Below are 23,784 nucleotides of genomic sequence, written 5' to 3'. Positions count from 1 at the left end.
TTCATAAATACATTAAAAAATCAAAAAGATTTTATAAATAACCAGCGTAACCATTATGTACATGTATCTTTTAAAACCTCTCCTTCTTTCTTATCTCCTTACACCATCATTCCATTCCTTTCTCTTTTTTTATCTGTACGTACCCTTTTCCATCTTCTTTTTATATTCCTGTATATTAGTTGCTTGTATATCACGTGTATATAATTTTGTTATTTTGTTAGTGTTGGAGAGGACAATCTCAGTTAGTATAACTTGTGTCCAATCCCATTCATTGAGTCCTATACAATATGTTTAAATCAAATTTTATTTTCACATACTTAACATCAATACCATAAATGGCACGTTGCCAAATACTGAAAGGCTGATTTAAGAATCATAATATGTTATATAATTGATATTTTCGAATTGATTTAATGTTTCATTATCACATTCTTACTTATTTTTCTATTTGTAACTGGTTCGAATGACAATGCGATTATAGAAAGTAACTTATTTCAAAGACAATGATATGTTAAAAAAATATATTATGAATCTAAAGTATCTTTTTCAGCATTTTCGTTAGTGGCTTTTATTGGCATAAAAGAATGCCTAATTACATGAAGGCTGATATGAAGACATTCTAAATCAAATTGTTTGACCTTCTTTGTGCGATACACAATATATCTAGTACTGATCTAGACTTTTGGTTAATTTCCGTTTTATCACTGGCTTTTTAGGACTCATTTGCAGGACTTTTTAGATCTTCTGAAAATTTAATTTAAATTCTAAATAACTATATAATTGCTAATAAAAGTAACATGTAAGACAAGGTTATTTTAGAACTATCCCCATACGATCCTTTTTTTTTCTTTTCAGTTTTGAGGTTGTTTGCTAGAGCATATACAAGATGTATAACAATATAATTATTAATTCTTGCTTAAAAGGTTTAGAATAATCTGGACATGTGTATCAAATATAAATAGTATAGAAACAGAAACAGAAACTCTTTATTAGAATGGATTTTCCGCGAAAGCGTATTTTGCTCACATAATTTCTTTCTTGTTATCGCGATGACTGTCAGATTCAAACATTCCAGGAAGCAAAGGTTAAGCCAGTCTTGACTTCATATCTAAAAATGGGATTTCACGAATGAGTAGTTCTTTCTTTTTAAATATTGTAGATAAGGTTGGACATTTAAATTGCTCGTCGCAGTTTATTACCATAAATATATATTGCTCTAATGATTTTTTGATACTTTATTTCCTTTCTCAGTAACGACATAACACTTGGGTCACTCGTCATTGCAACGGCCGAGTACGGTGTTTATCTATTCAGAAAGTGGATTTCACCGAATCGTCTTGCCACACAATATGACAGTATAAAAAAGCGAACCTTTTGTGCGTCTCAATTTCAGACCCAAGAGAATTATTTACAAATGTTTTGGCAAATGTTAATCGTGAACGAAAAAAATATAAGGAACGCATTTATATTTATAAAGAAACAATTTGATAAACAGCGCACTCAATAGAGAACACCAAACACGCAACGAACGAACGTATCTCGACGATATTAACCGTATTACTAGTTTATAAATACCATCACTCGCTTTAATATACAGTGTATGTATTTTGTAATTATTTAAAAGGTAGATCCAGAACCGGCGTGCCGAGCGTGCGCCCCCTCCCCCATTTGATTTTTTAATTTTGTTTGTATTATCTTAAAATCAACAGGAAAACACTTCTAATTTCTTATAGAGTTCCTCAGTTTCCCGGGGGCTTTGCCGCTGGATCCCCACTAGGGCTTTGTACTGGACCAACTGGAGTCTTTAATGCAGCCCCTAGACTTCCCAGTCTTCTACTGTGCTCCCCCCCCCCCCCACGTTTTGAAACTACTGGATCCGCCTCTGAATAAATATTTAGACAGTTTGACTGCTAGTACATATCTCTCAATTCCTAGTTAGATATGAACAACCAATATCGGGTTATTATATTTATGTCGGGTTCCGTATATCGACACCCTAGATGGGAACTTGCATCTATTGTTAAATTTGCGCAGCTCTTGCACAGCGTCGTATTGATAATTGTTACAACCTTTTTCTAAGTATGGCACGCCAAATTCACAAAAATAGATAAACTAGATTTATAAACTGTAAACTATAGTTTACAAACCGTAAACTATAGTTAACAATTTGATATATCTATAATTTTCATCTGTAAAACTATATTTAACGATTGTTAACTATAGTTTACGAATGCTAATCTAATTTTATCTGTCTGTAATAAAACGTTAGTTAACAATAGATTTTGTTGATAAACATAAATTCACTCTGTAAATTATAATTCAAAATCGTGAACTAGGCCTATAGTTAAGAGTTGTTAATCATAGTTTCGCAAATCGTGAAACTATATTTATCAGATCGTGAATAAAGTTAAGAGTTGTAAACCATAGGGGCCTAGTTTACAAATCGTGAAACTGTAATTATCAGATATATTATCAGAGAATTTCGTAGCTTCTTTTATAAGAAGGGGAGCTCCAAAAACATTTGACAAGCAAAAAAACAAAACAAAACAAAAAAAAACTAAATTAAAGGAATCACATCGGGATAAAAAAAAAAGGACATTTTATTCTCAATGCAACAAATTGAGGAAGATATAATGTTATTGACCGGTCCGTTCCTGTGTCAGCCACTGTGTAAGTCCCTTAAACATAAGTCCTGTTTTTGTTGTTGTTGTTTTTGTGAGCGCAACTCTTCAAAAACCGCTGCACACAGAATTTTGTAAAACTTTGCAGATACTTAGGACACAATGTGCAGTTATGTATATAGGCAATTCCGATTCCTTTACAGTACAGGTACAACGTATATCATTGTAGGCCCATCAGTTGTGCCTCACGTAGATGATCATTTATTAGAAAGTTGACCTGTACTAATGGATGACAACGTTATACCTCATCAGGCCCAAAAAAGTTAACTATCTTCGTCAAGAAGCCATTTGAATTATGCCTTGGACCAGCCATATCCCCAGATATGAACGTTAACGTGGGTGCACAAATGGTGGTTATAGAGAGGAAATACATTTTCTCTTTGTTACTCTGATCTTCCTCTGGGTATTAGGTAACCAAAGTAAGCATGCTAAGTGTATACTTATGATAAACAATGGTGACTCTTTCAGAATTCTGATTTCCTGGATTTGTGTTTTTAAAAAGCATGTACCAAATTTTATTGATGGAAAGTTTTACATGACAGTCAGGTGACCTATAAGGCCAATGGACCTCTTGCTCTCGATATATCACCTAGATATAGAGTTGGTGTTAATGAATCTGATATATTGGACTTTTTAAATATTAGAAGTATAGTTTATTAATTACGCCTCAACCATGTCTACTTCATATTATATCATAAAGTTCCCAAACATATGTACAGAGATGACAAGCAAAAGTTATCTGTCATTTCGAATGGCTACCTCAACATCCTGGCCATGTCCTGTCAAGATTTAAATGTTGCAGTGTTAATTAGGCGCTTCAGAGTTGCTGGTCTTGTGAAAGCACAGTTATGTGGTAACAGAAATTAAAACATTGACAAAGGAAATCATACAACGAGAATAATATATTGAAAAATAAATATCACATTCTACAAAACGGTTTATATTAAATGATTATTGAAGTATACTGTGTGAAATGTATAGGCATACTATTTTAAAGAAATTCTTGGCGCCGTGTTTGTGACGTTACATTACCGATAAGTGTGCTCCGTGGTTACGTAACAAATTGAGTTGAAATGAAATAAATTGATTTCTATTAAACCAAATGAAATCAAACTTTACACATCAAATAGATATTGTTACACGTAATATTGTGCTAATTTTTCGAACAAACCTTGTAAATGTTGCTTATTTATCATTGCAAGAGACAAACTTTACATTAAAATTCATTTCTTGTACATGCACCGTACATTATTCTTTTTGGGGACGCGTCAGGGTTTTTAAAAAAATTCCCTAAAGCTTAAATGAATCTTAAACTTGAATAATCATTTTTTTCTTTTAGAATTAGGAACTTATGAATATTAAATGTTAGGTATATATTGTAAATCTTGGAATTTAATTCACATCCGATCTCTAGCTTACTTAAACTATAATTACATGTTAAATACATGTAATTGTCACAATACATAGTATCGATACCATCTGGAGTTTAATCTGTGAAAATAGCATTGTTAAATTATTACGAAAAAGATAACATAGTTAAAGGTCTTTACTCTCTTTTCTTTAATATAAAAAAAACAATATTGCATTCATGAAACCGTTTATTTTTCCTCGCTACATGTTATCATAAAAAATTCGATTTTTTACAAAGGTACAAGTTTAATATGTTTATAAAATTTTCGAGTTTTGTTGCATCGATTTAATTTTACAAAGGTACAAGTTTAATATGTTTATAAGATTTTAGAGTTTTGTTGCAAATTAAAAGGAAATTATAGTGTCATAATGAAAGTATTCCGTAGAATTACAATTTACATCAAATGTAGGTTTATAAAATATCACGTTCAAAAGCTGTACATGACTGTAGTTAACTGCAATTAATTGTTGCAATACATTTGTTTTTTTTTATATTAGATATTTGATATTGTTAAAAGTAAATTATTAAAGAGCAAACATACAACATATTCGCACCTCTTGAAGAAAAGAACATTTTCAAAACTTTCATAATTAATGTATGCATATATTTTTATTCTGAGGTCATAATGTGTGGATGCAACATGCCGAAATATATGTAGCTACAGCTGTTTGTGTATCTGATGAATATCATTTCATTTCTAAATTTATTTTGTATGGGATGATATTTCCACAGCTAACTCTGATAAGCTGGAGTAGTTACAATTAAAAACTGCGCGTATTGTCACTTTACTTCCTATTTATGCTCCTCGTAAGTGTCTACATTATGAAACAGGAATGGAAACGATTCCCTATAGACGGGAAAAGAGAAAAATGTGTTTTATGAATAAAATAAAATATGTTACAGAGTTTTTATGAAACATATTACCTTCTGATATCTAACAAACTACCCATTATGATTTACGCATTTGTAATAACAATATTTCTATTCGAGATTAGAAAACTCGATACAATTAAATGCTTTCAAAAAAGCTTTTTAAAGGTGAATCTGCAACAAAATATTTTCGTTATGGTGAAAAAAAACCTCAATTTTGATAAGAATGAGACACGATGCAAGTATCCTTGGATCAGATACTATACAAGATACGGCGCAATAAACCTTAGCACTATATTATTTGGGGACCCAAATTTTGGTCAGCAAAATAATATCAATAATGTTAAAGCTGTTCATAAATACATTAAATAATCAATAGATTTTATGAATAACCAGCATAACCATTCTGTATATGTATCTTTTACAACAACTCCTTCTTTTTTATTGCCTTTCACCATCATTACATCCCTTTCTAATTTACCTGCACCCTTTTCCTACTTTTTTTGTATTACTGTATATCAGTTGCTCGCACAACAAATGTTTATAATGTTGTTATTTTGTTAGTGTTGGAGAGGACAATCTCAGTTTGTTTAGCTTGGGTCCAATCCCATTAACTGAGTCCTATACAATATGTTTAAATCAAATTCATATACAGTAAGCCATTATGCCTATATTCACATACTTAACATCAATACCATGAATGGCGCGTTTCCAATTTTTTTTTTTTTTCATGAGAAAGGTTACCTGCATTTAAACCAACTTAACATACTAGACACAACTGAATTTAAGCTCAATTTGTTGTTCCTTTTTTTAACATGGAATTTTCTTGGAAATAAACTTGAAAGGCGGACTTTATTCAAAAAAGACTTTTCATTTTATAAAATGCAACGGAACAAAATGTGAGTATATTAACAACATTTATAACATATTTTTATCCCTTTTTAGAATATAGTTGAATGTTCAGCTTAATTATATATATGTATTTCAGAAAATAAAATAGATATTTATGTTTGGTTATATCATTCTACCATATATATAAAAAATACTGAAACGCTGATTTAAGAATCATTATATGTTATATAATTGATATTTCCGAATTGATTTAATGTGATGATCATCCATTTCATAGTAATTTTCAGCTAACCTGAGCCGAAGGCTCAAGTGAGCTTTTCTGATCACATTTTGTACGGCGTCCGTCTGAACGTCTGTCCGTCCGTCTGTCTGTCCGTCCGTCTGTCTGTCTGTAAACTTTTCACATTTTCGACTTCTTCTCAAGAACCACTGGGCCAATTTCTACAAAACTAGCCACAAAGCATCCTTGGATGAAGGGGATTCAAGTTTCTTCAAATGAAGGGCCACACCTTCATTCAAGGGGAGATAATTGGGAATTAATGACAATTTGGTGGCATGTTTTAAAAATTTTCTTCTGAAGAACCACTGTGCCAGGAAAGATGAAACTTATGGGGTAACATCCTCACGTAGTGTAAATTCAAGTTTGTTCAAATTATGACCCCTGGGGCTAGGGCGGGGCCACAATAGCCGGCTAAAGTTTTACATAAAAATATATAGGAAAATTCTTTAAAAATCTTCTTCTCAAGAATGACAATACCATAATTCATTATATTTATATAGAAGCATTCCTCAGGTAGTGTAGATTCAAGTTTGTTCAAATCATGACCCCCGGGGGTAGGGCGGGGCCAAAAAGGAAGACCAAGGTTTTACATAGCAAAGTCATAATTCATCATATTTATATGGAAGAATCCTCAAGTAGTGTAGATTCAAGTTTGTTCAAGTCATGACCCCCGGGAGTAGGGCGGGGCCAAAATGGCCGACCAAAGTTTTACATAGAAATATATAGGAAACTTCTTTTAAAATCTTCTCAAGAATAGCAAAGTCATAATTCATCATATTTATATGGGAGCATTCTCAGGTGGTAGTGTAGGTTCACGTTTGTTCAAATCATGACCCCCGGGTGTAGGGCGGGGCCAAAATGGCCGACCAAAGTTTTACATAGAAATATATAGGAACAATCTTTAAAAATCTTCTTCTCAAGAATGACAATGCCATGATTCATCATATTTATATGGAAGCATCCTCAGGTAGTGTAGATTTCAGTTTCATCAAATCATGACCCCTGGGGGCAGGGTTGGGCCAAAATTGCCGTCACTAGTTTTACATAGAAATATATGGGAAAATTCTTTTAAAATCTACTTCTCAGGAATAGCAAAGCCATAATTCATCATATTTATATGGAAGCATCCTCAGGTAATGTATATTCAATTTTTTCAAATCATGACCCCTGGGGGTAGGGCGGGACCAGAATGGCCGACCAAAGTTTTGCATAGAAATATATAGGAAAATTCTTTAAAGAATAGGCTAGCAAATCCATGATTGGTCATGGGATTACTTTTGGATTTAAATTTTTTTATAATAAACCAATTTCTACTTTTTGTTAGCTACAGTACGCAGGTGAGCGATATGGCCCACGGGCCTCTTGTTCTATTTGTAACTGGTGTGAATGACAATGCCACTATTGAAAGTACATGTGTAACTTATTTCAAAGACAATGATATGTTAAAAAAATATCATGAATCTCAAGGATATTTACTTTTGCATTTTCGTATATGCCTTTTATCAGAATAAAAGAAAGTCCAATTACATTAAGGCTGATATAAAGACATTCTGAATCAAATTGTTTGGCCCTCTTTGTGCGATACAGAATATATTTATTACTGATCTAGACTTCTGGTTAATTTCTGTTTCATCATCGGCTTTTTAGGACTCATTTGCAGGACTTTTTAGATGTTCTGAAAATTTATTTTAAATTCTAAATATGTAATTGCTGATAAATGTAATATGTAAGACAAAGTTTTTTAGAACTATCCCCATACAATTTTTTTTTAATTTTCCTTAGTTTTGAGATCGAATGATAGAATATTTATAACCTGTATAACAATATTATTAATTGTTACTTTATGAAAAAAGTTAAACGTTATCTGGCAAAACAAATGTAGTAGAAAATGTGTATCAAATATTTTGGTATCGAAACTGAAACAGAAACTCATAAAAAAGAAAATTCCATAAAACATATCTTGTTTACATAATTTAATCACGATGACTGTCAGAATCAAACATTCCAGAAAACGAAGGTTAAGCCAACCTTGACTTCGTATCTAAAAATGGGATTCCACGAATGATTATAGTTCTTTCTTTTTTTAATATTGCAGGTATGGTTGGACATTTAAACTGTTCGTAGCAATTTATTCGGTGGCAGAGGTAATTATTCATTATAAAGACTACCATAAATCTATATCGTTCATTATCAGTTGATTCAGTGATATTTTATTTCCTTTCTCAGTAACGACATTACCCTTGGGTAACTCGTCATTGAAATAGCCTAGAACGGTGTTATCTATTCAGGAAGTGGATTTCACCGAATTGCCTTGCCACCTAATATGTCAGTTTAAATAGGTGAACCTTTGTGGTTCTCAATTTCAGACCCAGGAGAATTATTTACAAGTTTTTGGCAAATGTTAATTATGAATGTATCGAAAAAATGTACGGAACGTATTTAAATATATGTAGAAACAATTCAATAACTAGCTTGGCTTTCCAGAAAGCCTGAAATGTCATCTCTTTGGTATCAATATTGTTAAAGAAATAAAACAGAAAGGGAAATGTTTTAATGCAATGAGTATATGGATTATTACACCTGAAGTTCCCAAATGACTTATTCAGCAAACTCCACAGTAAAGTACGCAGTTTCTTTTGGCCGCAGTATATATATGGAAAGCATGGACGTCTGCGAGAGCACCCAAGGCGATTTTTGGTGAAATTTCATTCTAGCGGTATTTGTGCTTCTGGATGTTTACAATTTACTTAAATTCAAATACTTTCCTTGAACCATATTTTCTTAACACAATACGGAATTATCAACAATACTTATCATTCATTTAAAAGCAGCTAATCATTAAAGTTTGACAGGAATTAATTTAATAAATCCAATTACAGACTAAAAAATTAACATAAAATTAGAGTTCGCCACTCTTCGTTCATTTTTGCAGAATCTAATTGTAAGCTTGTTCTATTGTGCGAGAACCAGTTTTCCCTTCGCGTCAACAAATCTATATATAGAAATCACGCCATTGTCAATTCTCCTTGTGTGGCTTACCAATTTAATAAGGCATAGTATTGAGCATCAATATATATACGACACACCGAAACTATAGATATTTACAGGCATCGTACTTCTTTTCTAAATTTTCCTTGGCTTTCAAATAGGCGAAACCGAAAGTAGATCACACACTCCTAAGCTAGTTCTTCTAAAAGAAAACCAGTTAACATGCTACTTGGAACTCTGTAAAACTTCGAGGACTCCCGAAAGATTAATGGAGGCTTACACTAGGACTTCACTTCCGGCATACAATCTTAATGTGTCATCTCCCGAGGGAGATGACAAACAGCGCACTCTGTGGGTGGCACTAGTAAATTAAGCTGTCTAGTCGCCCATCCCTTTTTTTCAGACCAGCGAGCTACAGATATGGAGCTAGTGTTCACTTTGATGGACTTTTACATGTAAGTGTACAACGTTGTCACCACTAGCCATTACATTACCCAACGTTAATAACTATTTAAAATGTTGACAGTTTTACGTTAATATCGGAATAACATAGATGTACCAATGGTGGGTCAATGTGTGATAAACTTCACTTACATGTATTGGTAATATTAGGATACATTTGCCTCTTGTGGTTTTACTAGCGTCGGCTCAGTTTGTCTTCTTGTCATATAAATCTTGCAATAAAGTTTATTTAGACAATCGTGGATGGGTTAACATTGGCCAATTACACCAAACTTTTTACGTATATTATTATGTATTAGAAATACAATGTATTTGCACATATTGCTTTTACATTTTCAGCAAAAAAGGAGGGATTCTTGGCTGGTTTTAAACTAGCTGAAATCTTCAAAGTATTATTATTTACTTATGTTTCTTATGTATTAAGATTTAAGGGAAAAAAAACATTGTTTTCTTTACTTCTGATAATAATGTAATTGAAACAGAAATGGCACATTGAGTTTGAAATCAAGCAAGGAGTATATTTTACTAGATAGCAATGAACAATCAAAGATATTTCCTAATGCAATTCAAAATATTAGTGATATAATACATGTACAAGGGGGGATCCAGGAAGTTCATATGGGTGTAGTAGAAGGCAGGGTGTCTTGGGCTGCATTGAAGCCCCGCTTGGGTCAAGGGCGAAGCCCTGGTAGATGTCTTAGCGCCGGCGCTTGATCTGCCTTTGGATTAAACTTCTAAAATAAATGAAGTAAATATATTTTTTTCCAAACGAATTACAAACTTGTTAGCTTTCAAAGCATCGAATCAAAGAATGTATAGGAACAAAAAAAAACAACGGTAAAACGTGTTTTATTCTTTCTAAGAACACTGTTGAGTCTCCATAGGAGTAGATACATTCTAGAGAGGGACATTAATCAATGAACAAAAAATCAAACCATAAGGAAACGAGCCTATTTAAGACCTCCTTTATTCCTTATAAAACCCTGCACACATTTGTTATTTACAGTTGTTGGGCTTAGGTTGGCCCATTGTTCCGCATGAACAGAATAGTTAGAGTTTTTTATGGTTTTGCCTAGGTTGACCAATTGTTCTGTGCATGATATTGCAACAACTTTGTCAGCGTTGGCCCATTGTTCCTTACTCATCCAGCATATACAAAATGTATGTCAGTTACAATGTACATATACATTGCTGATTCTTAAGAAAAAAAAAACAGGAGAAAACTGATTTAACACAACATGTTTCAACTATATTCCGCATACATGTATATTTTCCATTTTTGACGCCTAGAAAATGCACAAGCAAAATTTCAAAATTTATTTATTGATTTAATTCTTTTTGTAATTTGTTTGAAGTAAAACTTGTAAGTTCAAGTCTTTTTTCCTATTTTCAGAAGAACGTTTTAACCTATAAAAATGCTACTTTTAGCAGAAATCCTTAAGATGTGTACTTTAAAGTCTCAAGTCAAACAGGACTAGCCTCAAGGCAGCGTTGAGACCATATGAAAACAAGATAAAGGCCATGAAATTTAAGCTACTTCGCAGTCGCAATTTCTTGAGCCTTTCCAACTAGCGGAAAAAAACAACCTCGAATGTATTGCATAAACGCAACAACAACCCCTCTTTTCTTAAAAATTGAAAATGTTAAAAGATAATCAAATTGAAAATGATTAGATTTGTTTGGTGTAAATGGAAAAAAATGTAGATTGTTATAGAAACGTTTTGATTTTCCAAATATCTCAATCAGGAAAGACGAAAACAGATGGAAATTTATCACTTAACATTTTATTACCTCTGCTTCTTTCATACAGGTGATTTCTGAAACCCGTGGACCATGTTTAGCATCTACTTCAACAACGGAAAGAGTTAATTCCTGTCCTACTACAGAGATGTCTTGGGCTGAGCGTGAAAGAAATAAGGATTGTCAAAGCGTTCAACAAAACTGCACCATTCCTGAAAAATTCCGTTATCATTGCGTTGTCAATGAGTGGAGAAATGCGACATTAGAACTGTGTGCGCCTGTCAGAAATATTGTGGGTTGGTCTTTTCTTTGTTATGATACAAAAACCACCAAAAAAAATTATTGATATAAGGACATTAATGTCCGGTTAGCATGGAAGTTTATAAACAGTAATTCAAACCAATGATAATATACGCAAACAAATCTTTGTTTCCATTTTGGAGTTTTATTTTAAAACTCTGACTGCCTTCAACTTATGTTACATTTACGTATGGTTGCAAGTTATTTTTCTTATGATCTCAGGGAAAAAAACACAGCATATTTACCAAAGCTCTATATTAATTTAAAATATATTAACTCAAATAACTTATTTTTTTCAGATCAATGTGCAGAATATAACATTGGGGCACATCAAATTCAATATAATCGTCAGAATTGTACAAAATTTTCAACACCTTGTCCTCATCTGTATAAATCAAACAAGGTTTACAAATGTAAGGATTTCTTTTTAATATAAGAAAATATTTTAGTTGGTTTTTTTTTCATTATCCATAATTTTTTAAAAATATTTCCATTTATCAAAAATGTACATACACAGACAAGTACGGCAGAAATCATATTTACTTGTCAATAGAAAATACGTCACATTAACATCAACATGATATCTAGTTAAATTTACAACTTTTGCAGATCCAGACTGTTTCAAACTGAAGTCACCCCCTCATAATTCCACCATTGATGATCATCGAAATAGAGTGAATGTGCTGAACATATCATGGCTGGATGATTCAGAAAAACATATATCCGGAATTACCCAAATGTAAGAGTGTTGGCTGATAAACTTGTTTTTTAATGAATATGAAATTCGCGAAAGTTGCTACTAACTAAAAACAATTCCTACTTATTTTGTGAAATAAAGCATATATTTCAAAACACGTCTGCAACAAAAGAATTTGATTTCTCCTACACGAAAATAAAAAAAAACTTATTATGAGAAAGATTCTCATGTTCCTTCTTATGAAAATTACAGGAATCGCTTTTTAATGACAAAGTATACTGAACAACAATTTTGTTTCTTATAATGCTGTGCAGTTGAGAGTTTATTCAATCTTGTTTTTAGCTGAAGTATTGCAATTACAAAGAATGGGCACAAATTATATTTGATCTGCTTATTTTTTTTTTTTTATTTTTTTTTTTTTTTTTTTTTTTTTTGTATTTAGTGTAAATTGAATTACTTAAAGCTGCGTCATTGATTTTTTTTAAATGTTTTTTTTTTTTCAGATATTCATCAAGATTGACGTTTTTAATTGCTTTTGTCACGGCATATTACCAAAGCACCTTTTGAAGAGGCATTGACTTTTCTAAAAGGATAAAATCAAAGGCCTGAAAGGCCTTCGAGTTGACTCGCTCGAGTTAATGGAGCTTTTTCATACATCTGGACACCATACCTTACGTTCAGTTTATTTTGCATCTTAAGAGATTGAATATTATACATGTATATCTCCATGTTCGTTTCAAAAATAAAGTGTATATTACTTTTCTTTTAAATATACAGGTTGGTACTGATGGGCTTCCGTGCATATTATTGTGAAAAGCAGCATTGCAAACACACTCTGTATTTCATACGCATTTAATGTTCACAAAAATTGCAGACTAATTAATCCTACATTACGGCTTTTATTGAATTTGAAGAAAAACGGGTACATGTATTTTCATGGAATTCAAATTGAAATCATATGAAAAGTTACTCCAAATCCTATATTAAATTAGATGTTTTTCAAAGGAGAAACCAACACCATACAAAGTGCCATTTTTCTCGAAAGAAGCAAATCAGGATAATTTCTTTTGTCTGATCTTGAAAACATTCCCATATTTATAACCGATTTTCTTCACATTTTGTTTGAAATAACGGTTTCAAAATATAATGTTTTATCTTGTTTATCTACAAATCATGCCCCGAATAAATTTAATTGACCAAGCTTAACGTATTAAGCATCATTGAAGAAATTTATTTCTCCAATTTGATAAATCTGTAGGCACCTTGCATTTACTTAATTTTGATCTGTGTAGAAATGTTTATTTCTACTTTTGTCACTTTATATCTGTGTGTTTGTGTTAAAGTACGATGACTTGTCAATGCAATTCGTTATGTGGATTTCTTTATTCGTTTAGGATGTTATGTGAAGAACGAAATGGATGTTATATGTTTTTTTATGCTATACATACATGTAAAATGTGGCCTTTTTGATTTAAGTACAGCATGATGTATAAAACAAACAAAATCAATGCTAGACTACTAACTAACAATATAGATATGATAAGTTCCCGTTTTCTAGATGTTGGTTCCTTAGTTTGATATATTGCCTTTTGCTTTTTCATATGTCGATGAGTTGAAGTTTCTTTCGGAGGCTCTACAGTAAGGGTAGATGAACCATTTTGTACAAAGCTGGACTCGGACTCTAAAAACAAAAATAGTTTGTTCTTTTTGAGAGTAATTTCACTGTTACTTGTCTAAAAACATCAACTTAATAATATTATCTCCTACAAATAATTATTAACGAGGCCGAGTCTAATTATTTCTGCCCTAGGGATTTTGATAATTTTTTGATAATTAATTTTTACTGTTATATTTATTGTTTTAGGATTAAAAAATCGAATGTTTACCACCCCGACATAATTTTGAAAAAAGAAATATTTTGACAATATAAAAACAAATGCCTGCCAATCTTTTAAGTAGGTCATTGTAACCTTTTCTTTAATAAAAATGTTTAAAAGCCCTAAGATACATCAATTATTTAGGTTTGATGATTCTTAACCTCTCACTGTCTGAAATAATTGCCTGAAATATTTAGAAGATATGAACCATAATATTCAAAAAGGAGGTCACTGTGACCCACGTTTAAGTTGACATTGTTCAAGGACCCAAGATGCATCAACTGACATACAAAGTGTGATGATCATAGGCCTAAAAATGTTCAAGTAGACAAATTCAACAAGGATTGGCCAAGGGGTTCTTGAGTAATGACCCATATTTTAAAAAGTTTACGCACACCACACAAATGGCCATAGCATTTGCTCTTTGAGCCTTTGGCCCAGAAGACCTAAAAAGCATATCATGATAGTCTACTAAAATAATTATCAGGGAAAACATGAAACTCATTTTCATTACTCATACACGTATAATTTGATACTAGTATTAGGTGTTTCGTGTTAGCTTGAAGAAAGGAATTTGTTTTTGAGTTAATTAATATTTTGAAATAACACTTCAACCATTTACAATATTAGCATTGAAAACTTCCAATGTCAACAATATGATTAAACATGACTTCTTACAAGTAGTGACTTTTATCTAAATCAGGAATTTTACGTGAATTGCATTCACTGACAGTACAAAATGGGAATATGTAAACATAATCAATCAGACAATAGAATACAGGAAATGAAAATGATGCAAGGAAATGAATTTATTTTGTACTCATATTACTTGAAAACGAAAGAAGGATTCACGCTTTTATGTTAAGTAAATATATAAAACCGATTATTACCTGCATTCATATCGCATCCCAAGTTGTAGCTGCAGTCTACTATGCTACAATTACATGTAAACAGACATTCCTTCCCGAATGACGGATATGGGCACTTTTTGTCACAGCCAAATCCAACATAACCAATAGAACACTCTATGTTTGAGAGCAATTTACAATTTAAAATAAAAACCGTTGGATGAAGTATATATTGAAGAAATTGTTCAACGGACAGTCTCCTTAAATTTAGTGTTCAAATATTTAACTGGTAAAAAACACAAAATAGTTTTTTTTGGATCCAAAATGTTACAAGTATACAAAAGAGAGAAATCTTACCTTGACATATCGATTTCTTTTCATTCCATATATAGCCTGCACAGCATTCTGTAGATTTCGTCAGCCTATAAACAACAAGAAAACGTTGATGTAACCATCAACTAGAGGTACTGTGATCTATGAGCTCACTAAATGATACATGTAATCCCCCCTCCTATATGAATATAATGGCAGTGTCCATGTTTTGTTGTCGGAAACCCAAAATATGTGTCGGATCAAAAAGTAAAATAGTAGGAGCACAATGCATGGCAATATGTAATAAAGATTCTGTGAAAGTTTCATCAAATTTCATTCAGTGGTAAAAGAGGAGTTACGGATAAGAGATATGGGTACCCTAAAGCGTAAAAGACAGACAGACGGACGGACGGACATACCGATTACTATAAAACCTACTGCTTTTCAACCGGGGGGGGGGGTATAACAATGTTGCCTGGGAAATGAATAAAGTAAACTATGGAAATGAGTCTTGATCAACAAACTGCTTCGATATGTATGAAAAAGGCATGCGTCTAAATGATGCAGACGATAGTCGAGAGTGTTTTTAAAACTTAAAATCGGATAAAAATCGAATCAAAACGATACCCTTTTTAACTTTATCAATTCCTCAAGTAAATGTTGGCTACGTAAAACTAGATTCATGCATCATCTATTTTTAAAAATGTATTTCAATTTAAGAATACATGTATATAACACGAACTGTGTAGAATACGTTTTATGTGATTAGTAACATTCGATGATTGATTGATTGATTGATTGAGTGTATATTGTTTAACGTCCCTCTCGAGAATTTTTCCCTCATATGGAGACGTCACCGTATTCCGGTGAAGGGCTTCAAATTTTACCTTTACTCGACACTCAGGGCCAGCCATTGAGCAGTGAGGGATCTTTATCGTGCCAACGCCTGCCTCGGTTTTTAAGGTCTCATCCGAAGGACCCGCAACTTTCACTTCAAAGTGCCGAGCGCATGGCGAAGGAACAGTTGCTACATGTACCAATTTTAACGACTATGTTAGTTGCGGCCGAGATACGAACTCACGACCTCCCGATCACGGAGCGAGCGCTCTACCGACTGAGCTACCTAGTACATGTAACATTCGATGTTCTAAAAAAAGGGGGGGCACAAGTCACATACATGTACTACAAAATATTCAGATGAAACCTCTAGTCACCTCCGGTTTCACCGGTAGGGGAATTAAAATAAATGTTTCTGAACATTACTTTTAGTCAAGCGAGTCAAAATCAGAGACAAATTAACAAAATTTAATACCCTCCACATCTCTTTCCCACCAATAATGACTGATTCATCGACAAACATGATGTATGTGCCATAAAGTTTGCAAGTCCAATCCACAAGGTTGGTACCAAATTCATTATCAATTGATTGTTGTTGAAGCAGACAAGCTCATGGTCAGATATTAACTGGATAGGACACTACATCAATTTATGATTTTGTTAAAATTAAACATTTCGCACATGTGATATTACAATATTTTACATTTCAAGTTCTTGGAAACGTTAATATTGATGCATGCCTTCCTCTTTAAAATTATGCTGAAATCTATTTTTTCCGTTATTTTTCCTTGTCATTTTATAACCACAGAGCAGATTATATAAATGGAGTTTCAGCTGTTGTAATTTTCCAAAAGAGGTATGGTCTCACACGGCTAAAATCAGACCTTTGTGGGAAATAAATGAGGCTCTCTCAAATTACTTCCTAATATATGCAGATACAAATATGTCGTTTCAGTCTCTAGCTTCCCAAAAAAACATTCCATGAAATATCAGGCAATTTTTTTTTTTTGGGGGGGGGGGGATTTAAAGTGAAAAATAATTTCTAGAACTCGGGGGGGGGGGGGGGATGTTTATCTGACATGCCAGAATTTGCTTGATCTATATATATTTGCATACATTTCAGCTTGTTTATAAATATTTGCCGTTTTCAAAGCTATGATTCTCTTCATAAGATTATATTAAGCTAATATTGATTAGGATCTATATATTGTGCAAATCTAAAATTTTCTTTATTTAGTTGATTACTTTTTGTCAGTCTGTTGCATAATCCGAAAAAATGGACTTTATTTATAGGGATTTCGTACATCAGACCTCAGACTGAAATTAACAGCATCTGCACTTCTCTTTTTTTTCAACCCAAACAAGTTTTAAAATACCATTCATCCCAACTCTCCATGATCACTTTTTGTCTTGTTCGTTGTTTCTGCTGCTTAAATTTTAAACTTTTAGATGAGCTGTCTACAGACACAGAAATTGTTAAACCTACTTCCCGGGGCAGAGTAATTATTTTAATGGTCAACGCCAAGTTGTGTGAGGTCACCTTCAAATTGGTTGAAACTTATGTTATTAACTGTTTTAACATATATGTTGATTTAAAATGTTTAATTTTGACAAATTAAAAGAATTGTATATTGAATGATATGTTGATGGGAGGGTAGCATCAATCCATCATGCTACAACCTTCTGTTTTGAACGAATAATTGTACAATAATTGAATCTTGATGAGGTCTTCTCGTGACAACATGGACTTGTTTAGTAGTCCAAGTAGACCAATACCTGCATGAACAGGTCCGTCTAGTCAAGAGTAGAAATCATCTTAAGTCAAGAATTGTCCATGTATAATATATTATTTAAAAGCTATAAACTCAATTCTGCAAGTTAGTAATACCATTCAAGTCATTCATAGCCGTCTAGAACGGGGTGGATAGGGGGGCCCAGCCCCCCCCCCCCCCAAAAAAAAAAAAAAAAAAACTTTTTTTTCCACAAAGATAGAGTTAGTATAGACATTGAAAATTGATGCGTAGGTTTATCCCCCTCTCCACTTTCCACAGACACTTTGCAGAATATGTTTAAAATTGGGAAAATGGTACTGAAGTTCGAACCTAGCCCCCCCCCCCCCCCCCCCCCCCCCCGAAATATGATTTTCGTGTTCTGGCAACGGACATTTTCTTTTTTTTTTTTTTGCTTGTCAGATTTTTATGGAGGTCCATTTTTTTTTTCTTTCACTACCCCACCCCCACTTTTAATTTACTTCCGACGGCAATGCCATTTATATAGATGCAGCCAGAGTCATATTCCTTGTTATTTGATAATTTTTTATGCTGTTTCTTTCTTAAAATAAGTCTGCTGAAATGGATTTATATTCTTTCATCAAAGTTGTTAATATACAGATGTAATTAACCACTTGCTGATGTATCCGTCATCATATACATATGGTCATTTTTTTGCCTCATAATAGAAGTTTCTCCATTTCTCAACTCCAATGACAAATTGTTAATTTCAGTTCAACGGGTCTGGACGATTTCTAAATAAGGAAGTCAAGAACGATAACCGTGAATTGCTATTAATACACAGAATAAACAAAGCACTATTTCGTCTGACCAATCAGATAACAGCATTTAGACAAACCCAAGAGAAAATAAATAAAACACGTGGTTTTTAAGATTTTTGCTCAAAAGATTTTTGATGTCTGCCTTTCCATTATCGATGAAAATCGGACGGCTAAGCAAAATTATATTTACCATCATATAACATATTCTGGTAAATGTTATAATTGAACTTGATAAAAACTTGCTGGTGCGATCTATACCTCTGTAAACGATTACATTCTATTGTGCATTATTTTGTTTTTCTTTACCGAGATAAAAATGTCAAGGTTGTTCACGGTAAAAATGTGGGGAATACCTTATTCTTCAAAAGTTTTCATCTTACTTCTACTAAGTTTTTGTTAAAAATCTTTTTGAGGAAAAAAAGCATGTTTTATCCCTTTGTTCTTTAAAATATGTTTTTGAGTGTGTAAAAATGCTGTTGTCTGACTGGACAGAAAAATAATTACGTGTTCTTGATGTACATTTATAGCAACTTTCGGTTATCGTTCTTGACTTCCATATTTGGAAATCGTCCAGACCTGTTCAACATTTCAAATTGTCTGGTAATGATCTAAATAAATGTACAACATGACCCTATTAAACTTGTTGCAATAAACAATGCATAAAGGCAAAGGAGGATAACTCTTGTAACAAACAGTTTTAATTTGTTAAAAATGACATTCTACAAACCCAAATTTTTAGCTTCACGAAAAAAAAGGTTCATAGTCTCAAAGCATTAAAAGTAACACTTTGCTATTTATATAAATTTTAATTAGTTATTTTTTTTAATCACACGCAAACTGATAACTGTGCATTAAATAATTGCTTCCTTGCAGTCAAAATTCAAAAGCCTACGCCTAAAAGTGTCTGCTATGACACACTTACAGTTGCTGATTTTAATTAATACAAGTTTACATTTTCCCAGCAATCGTTTGAACATTTGAGGAAAAGATGTCTAGCGTTAAAACAAGATAATTAGCATTCTTTTGGTCAGAAAAAGCTGTGCAAAGTTCACTGTAAATTAAGGACTTTTAATGACAAAACTTGTTTCCCTCACACTTCTGAATAATTACATAATTTTCTCAGTAAAGTCAAATAATCCAAAGTTCATTGTATCTTCTCATAACCAGACTGCATTTTCTTAATCTCGATTCATATAATAATATGGTTCACTGTAGCAAAATATTGGACGTTCATCATCTTCTACTTCCAGAGAGATAGGTCTGTTGGCAAGCATTTCTTAAATTTTTTTTTTCATTGTTGTTTTTGGAACCTTCAGATATGAAAATTTAATCTGAAACACATGAGATACAATATAATTATAAAGTTATCATCTGAATCATTATATATAGCAATGGCAACAAAAACCAAAGAATCACCTAAAATGCAAAGAACTTTCTATAAATAGCTGGTGATGTGTATCTTGTTGGTCTGTAGCTTTACTCAAAGATTCATTTTGGCAATTTTGGTTGATATTGGATTGAGGTTCTAGAGAAAAAACAAAGTTTGAAAAGTAAATGATGATGACAACAACCACAGTGAACACAGATTCTGATTCTTTGATCAGAAAAAAAGCTACTAAAGAAGGCTCCTTTTCCCCAAAATATTAAATTTTCAAATTATCTTGGATGCCCCCCACCCGCCTACAAATTTAAAAAATCCTTCTTTGAACTTATGCTATAGATGCTATAGATAAATTGCAACTGGCTAATCATTTGGACTGTCTTGAAAAACAGAAATTAAGTTTTTTTTTTAAATTATTTCAGCAGAGCCCCAGCATAAAATGACTTCATTGTATAATGATTTCAATTTAAAATTCAAAATGAAAATCAGAATTCAGCACATGTTCATGTATGCCATTTATTTATTTCATTCCTATTTATTCTATAGAAAATTGGATAACTCAGACCAGTGTCAAAGAAATTGACTCTTTGTTTCGATCAATGCTGACAGAATAAATTAGCCGTCCGCTTCAAGTTTTTGCTTTAGATATCCTTTAAGTACAGTAATTACCATGACACTTTCGCTTCTCAGATGTTCCTTTGATGGGTTAAATCCAACAAGAGATGTTATGCCCCCTCCCCAAAGCATTTGGAATTTTTCTAAGTCCAAGAAACATAACTCTATCCAACATTTCTCAATCTTATCCAAAACCGAACTTGCCCTACTAGATATTTTTATGATAAATCTGTATACAAAATTTCATTTTAACATGTACAACATCTGCAAAGAAGTTTGTTGATTTTTCATAGCAATGTCCTTTTCATGTCAATCTCTGATGCCAATTCCAGCATAGATTGCTTCAAATACCTCATTCTACTATAATTTCCTATAGAAATTAAATATATTAGTACAGAGTTTTTGACACAGACTAATGCTAAAGCTCCTCAGCATAAAAGGTTTAAATGAAATGAGTTAAGTTTATCCATATCATATGTCATATCAGCCCATGTGGCCCTATTATCAGCCGAGGGCCTGCCTTTACTTATCAATCTAGTCTAGTTATTTGATACTAAAACATGATCTCTGGCATAACAATATCATAATTTATTATTAACTATAGGTGCACAACAGGATAATTATACCCCGCTCCGAAGGAGAGGGGGGTATACTGTTTTATCCCTGTGTGTCTGTCTGTCTAGCTGTCTGTCTGTCCGTAACAAATTTTCGTCCCAGTTTTCTCAGCAACTACTCATCGCAGATGCTTGAAATTTTAACACAATCTTCTCTGAGGTATGCCAAACGGTGGGATATATTTTTGGTCAAATCCGATGTCAACTTCCTGTTTGTGTGTGCGTCTGTCCATTTTATACATTACAAATTTTGTCGCAGTTTTCTCAGCAACTACTCATCGCAGATGCTTGAAATTTTAACACAATCTTCTCTGAGGTATGCCATACGGTGGGATACATTTTTGGTCAAATCTAATGTCAACTTCCCTGTTTGTCTGTGCATCTGTCCGTTTTATACATTACAAATTTTCGTCGCAGTTTTCTCAACAACTACTCATCGCAGATGCTTGAAATTTTAAAACAATCTTCTCTGAGGTATGCCATACGGTGGGATTAATTTTGATATGAAACTGATGTCAATTTCATATTTTCTGTGCATCTGTCCATAAATGAACTTGTGTAAAATAATATGAGAATGTTTATTCACACCAGAGCGGGGGTATTCCTAGTGAGCATTAGCTCACAGATTTCTTGTTTAAGTGTGACTTAGTCTTTTTAATGCCCTGTTCACACGACAAGTTTAATTCGCAGTAAATTAATGCGAAGTAAACTAATGCGAATCAAACTAATGCGAATTAAATTGCGTTCACACGACAGCTAATGCGAAGTCAACTAATGCCAATTAAAATTTTACTTCGACAGTCAGACATGAAGAAGGCTATTATGACGTCATTTGCAAATCATGTCAACTTATGCTGAAGCAGATGCATCTGACATAATGTCTCAGTGTCTGGAAAATATTTTAGTGATTAACACATTTTTTCTTACTTTCTCACTCAAAAATAGCACATCAAGTACTTAAAGCTGACCACCGACATGACGCATTTGACTTAATTTTGCCATTACGCATGCCCCAAAATTCAATTCGAATTAGCTTCGCTAAGCATTCACACGGAGCTAATGCGGAGTAATTTAATGCGCAGTAAACTAATGCCAATTAAAGTAATTCGCATTAAATTCTCCGTATGAACACTAAGTGAAGCTAATGTACGTTTAGTTCGAATTTAACTCTCCGTGTGAACAGGGCATAAAAATACCCCAAAAATACAATTTTGGTAAAGCAGACCAAGCTTGTGAGTGTGATGATGTTCATACAGTTAAGGCTTATATGTATATGGAACTGTAATTGTAACAGTTTTATGATTAGCTCATTACTGTACAACAAAGTGTATCATTCAAAATATGTAATAAAACTAAAATATATACTGAATCCTTGTGACTCTAAGCAATATCAGATGAACAAGAATTTGTTACTTATGATGAAGACAGACAAACAAACAGACATACTAGTGTTGTGTTATCCAATTTAGCTCTCATCTTTTTCTTAGGAGGATGCAGATCTTCATCTTTTGTCATGGTCTGTGGATGAAAAAAAAAACAATAAAATAAATTGAAGGATATTTAATTGCATACATCCAAGGAAAGCATAAAGCTCGCAAGATACAATCAAGTACATGTACATGTAGTTCTATATGAAGTGAAAATTAGGGCTATATGTTCATTTTTTCTTTTTATTTCTTTTATTTATATGTACCTGCTGTTTTATTTGAATGATGTTGTTCAACGGTAAAAATGAAAGTATGACAATTTTGTTTTCACTCATTTCTCCTCCATTGAAAAGTCTTTGGTGATATTTTGTAACAAAATAAAAGTTTAAAATGTCAAAAAGCTAGGCTCACCTTACACATAAACTTGTCATCCATATACATGTTAAATGACAAACATTTCAAGGTTTGTTTTCATGCTTTTAAAAATTAAAAATCAAAATATTTTTTTTCCATTTAAATAATTCTATGATAAAATCTGCTCCAAAAGACCATTTAGGAATTTAAAAACAAGCTCTATCAATTTTATAGAAGAAACTAGCCTTTATTTCCTTTAGAATCAGTTCTTACTTAAAAGATTTGAACATTAATTGTTTTATTTTTTTATCAGTTGGCTTTCTGGTGACAGAAAACATGGCAAAAAAATTCTTCACTTGTTTGTGTCTACATACCCCACAAAATTACATACCCTCATTTTTTTTCCCAACAAATATTAGTACATTAAATATTGTACCCAATTGTGACCTCCAGAGGTAAAACTTTTATACATATATGCTTACATTTGTACACAATACAATATGGCAGATTTTTTGGAGTGCTATCTTCATCAATTTGTTTATAGTATGCTTAAAATCTAAATCACTTAATTTCCAACATGAGTATTAAATAAAACGTGTACTTTGATCAGTCTGTTTCTAGAAGAAAAAGTCCTTTTACATGTTGCTTTCCGAAGAACTTACCTGACAGATACAGATAAAAAAAAAC

At 32.6% G+C, this 23,784-nt stretch overlaps 1 protein-coding gene across 1 annotated transcript; it reads left to right on the top strand.

Annotated features, from left to right (window-relative positions):
* Positions 1 to 8,195: 8,195 nt before the first annotated feature.
* LOC134259329 (uncharacterized) lies at positions 8,196 to 12,880 on the top strand. Its single transcript, XM_062741924.1, has 5 exons — positions 8,196 to 8,238; positions 11,355 to 11,580; positions 11,884 to 11,997; positions 12,194 to 12,323; positions 12,785 to 12,880. The coding sequence occupies exons 2-5, from the start codon at positions 11,433 to 11,435 to the stop codon at positions 12,846 to 12,848; spliced, it is 456 nt and encodes a 151-aa protein (XP_062597908.1). The 5' UTR covers positions 8,196 to 8,238; positions 11,355 to 11,432; the 3' UTR covers positions 12,849 to 12,880.
* The last annotated feature ends 10,904 nt before the right edge of the window (positions 12,881 to 23,784 follow it).

This window comes from Saccostrea cucullata, unplaced genomic scaffold, assembly GCF_032062105.1.
Source record: "Saccostrea cucullata isolate Sc308-1 unplaced genomic scaffold, CSIRO_AGI_Scuc_v1 ctg684, whole genome shotgun sequence".
Taxonomy (NCBI): Eukaryota; Metazoa; Mollusca; class Bivalvia; order Ostreida; family Ostreidae; genus Saccostrea; species Saccostrea cuccullata.
This window is presented reverse-complemented; position numbering and strand designations above follow the sequence as displayed.

What these genes read in the sequence shown, in the direction of transcription:
- LOC134259329 (XM_062741924.1), top strand. Translation starts at nt 11,433, where the DNA reads ATGTCTTGGGCTGAGCGTGAAAGAAATAAGGATTGTCAAAGCGTTCAA. An exon ending in ATCAAACAAGGTTTACAAAT is followed by an intron (nt 11,998 to 12,193) that starts GTAAGGATTTCT and finishes CAACTTTTGCAG; the next exon opens with ATCCAGACTGTTTCAAACTG. An exon ending in ATATCCGGAATTACCCAAAT is followed by an intron (nt 12,324 to 12,784) that starts GTAAGAGTGTTG and finishes TTTTTTTTTCAG; the next exon opens with ATATTCATCAAGATTGACGT.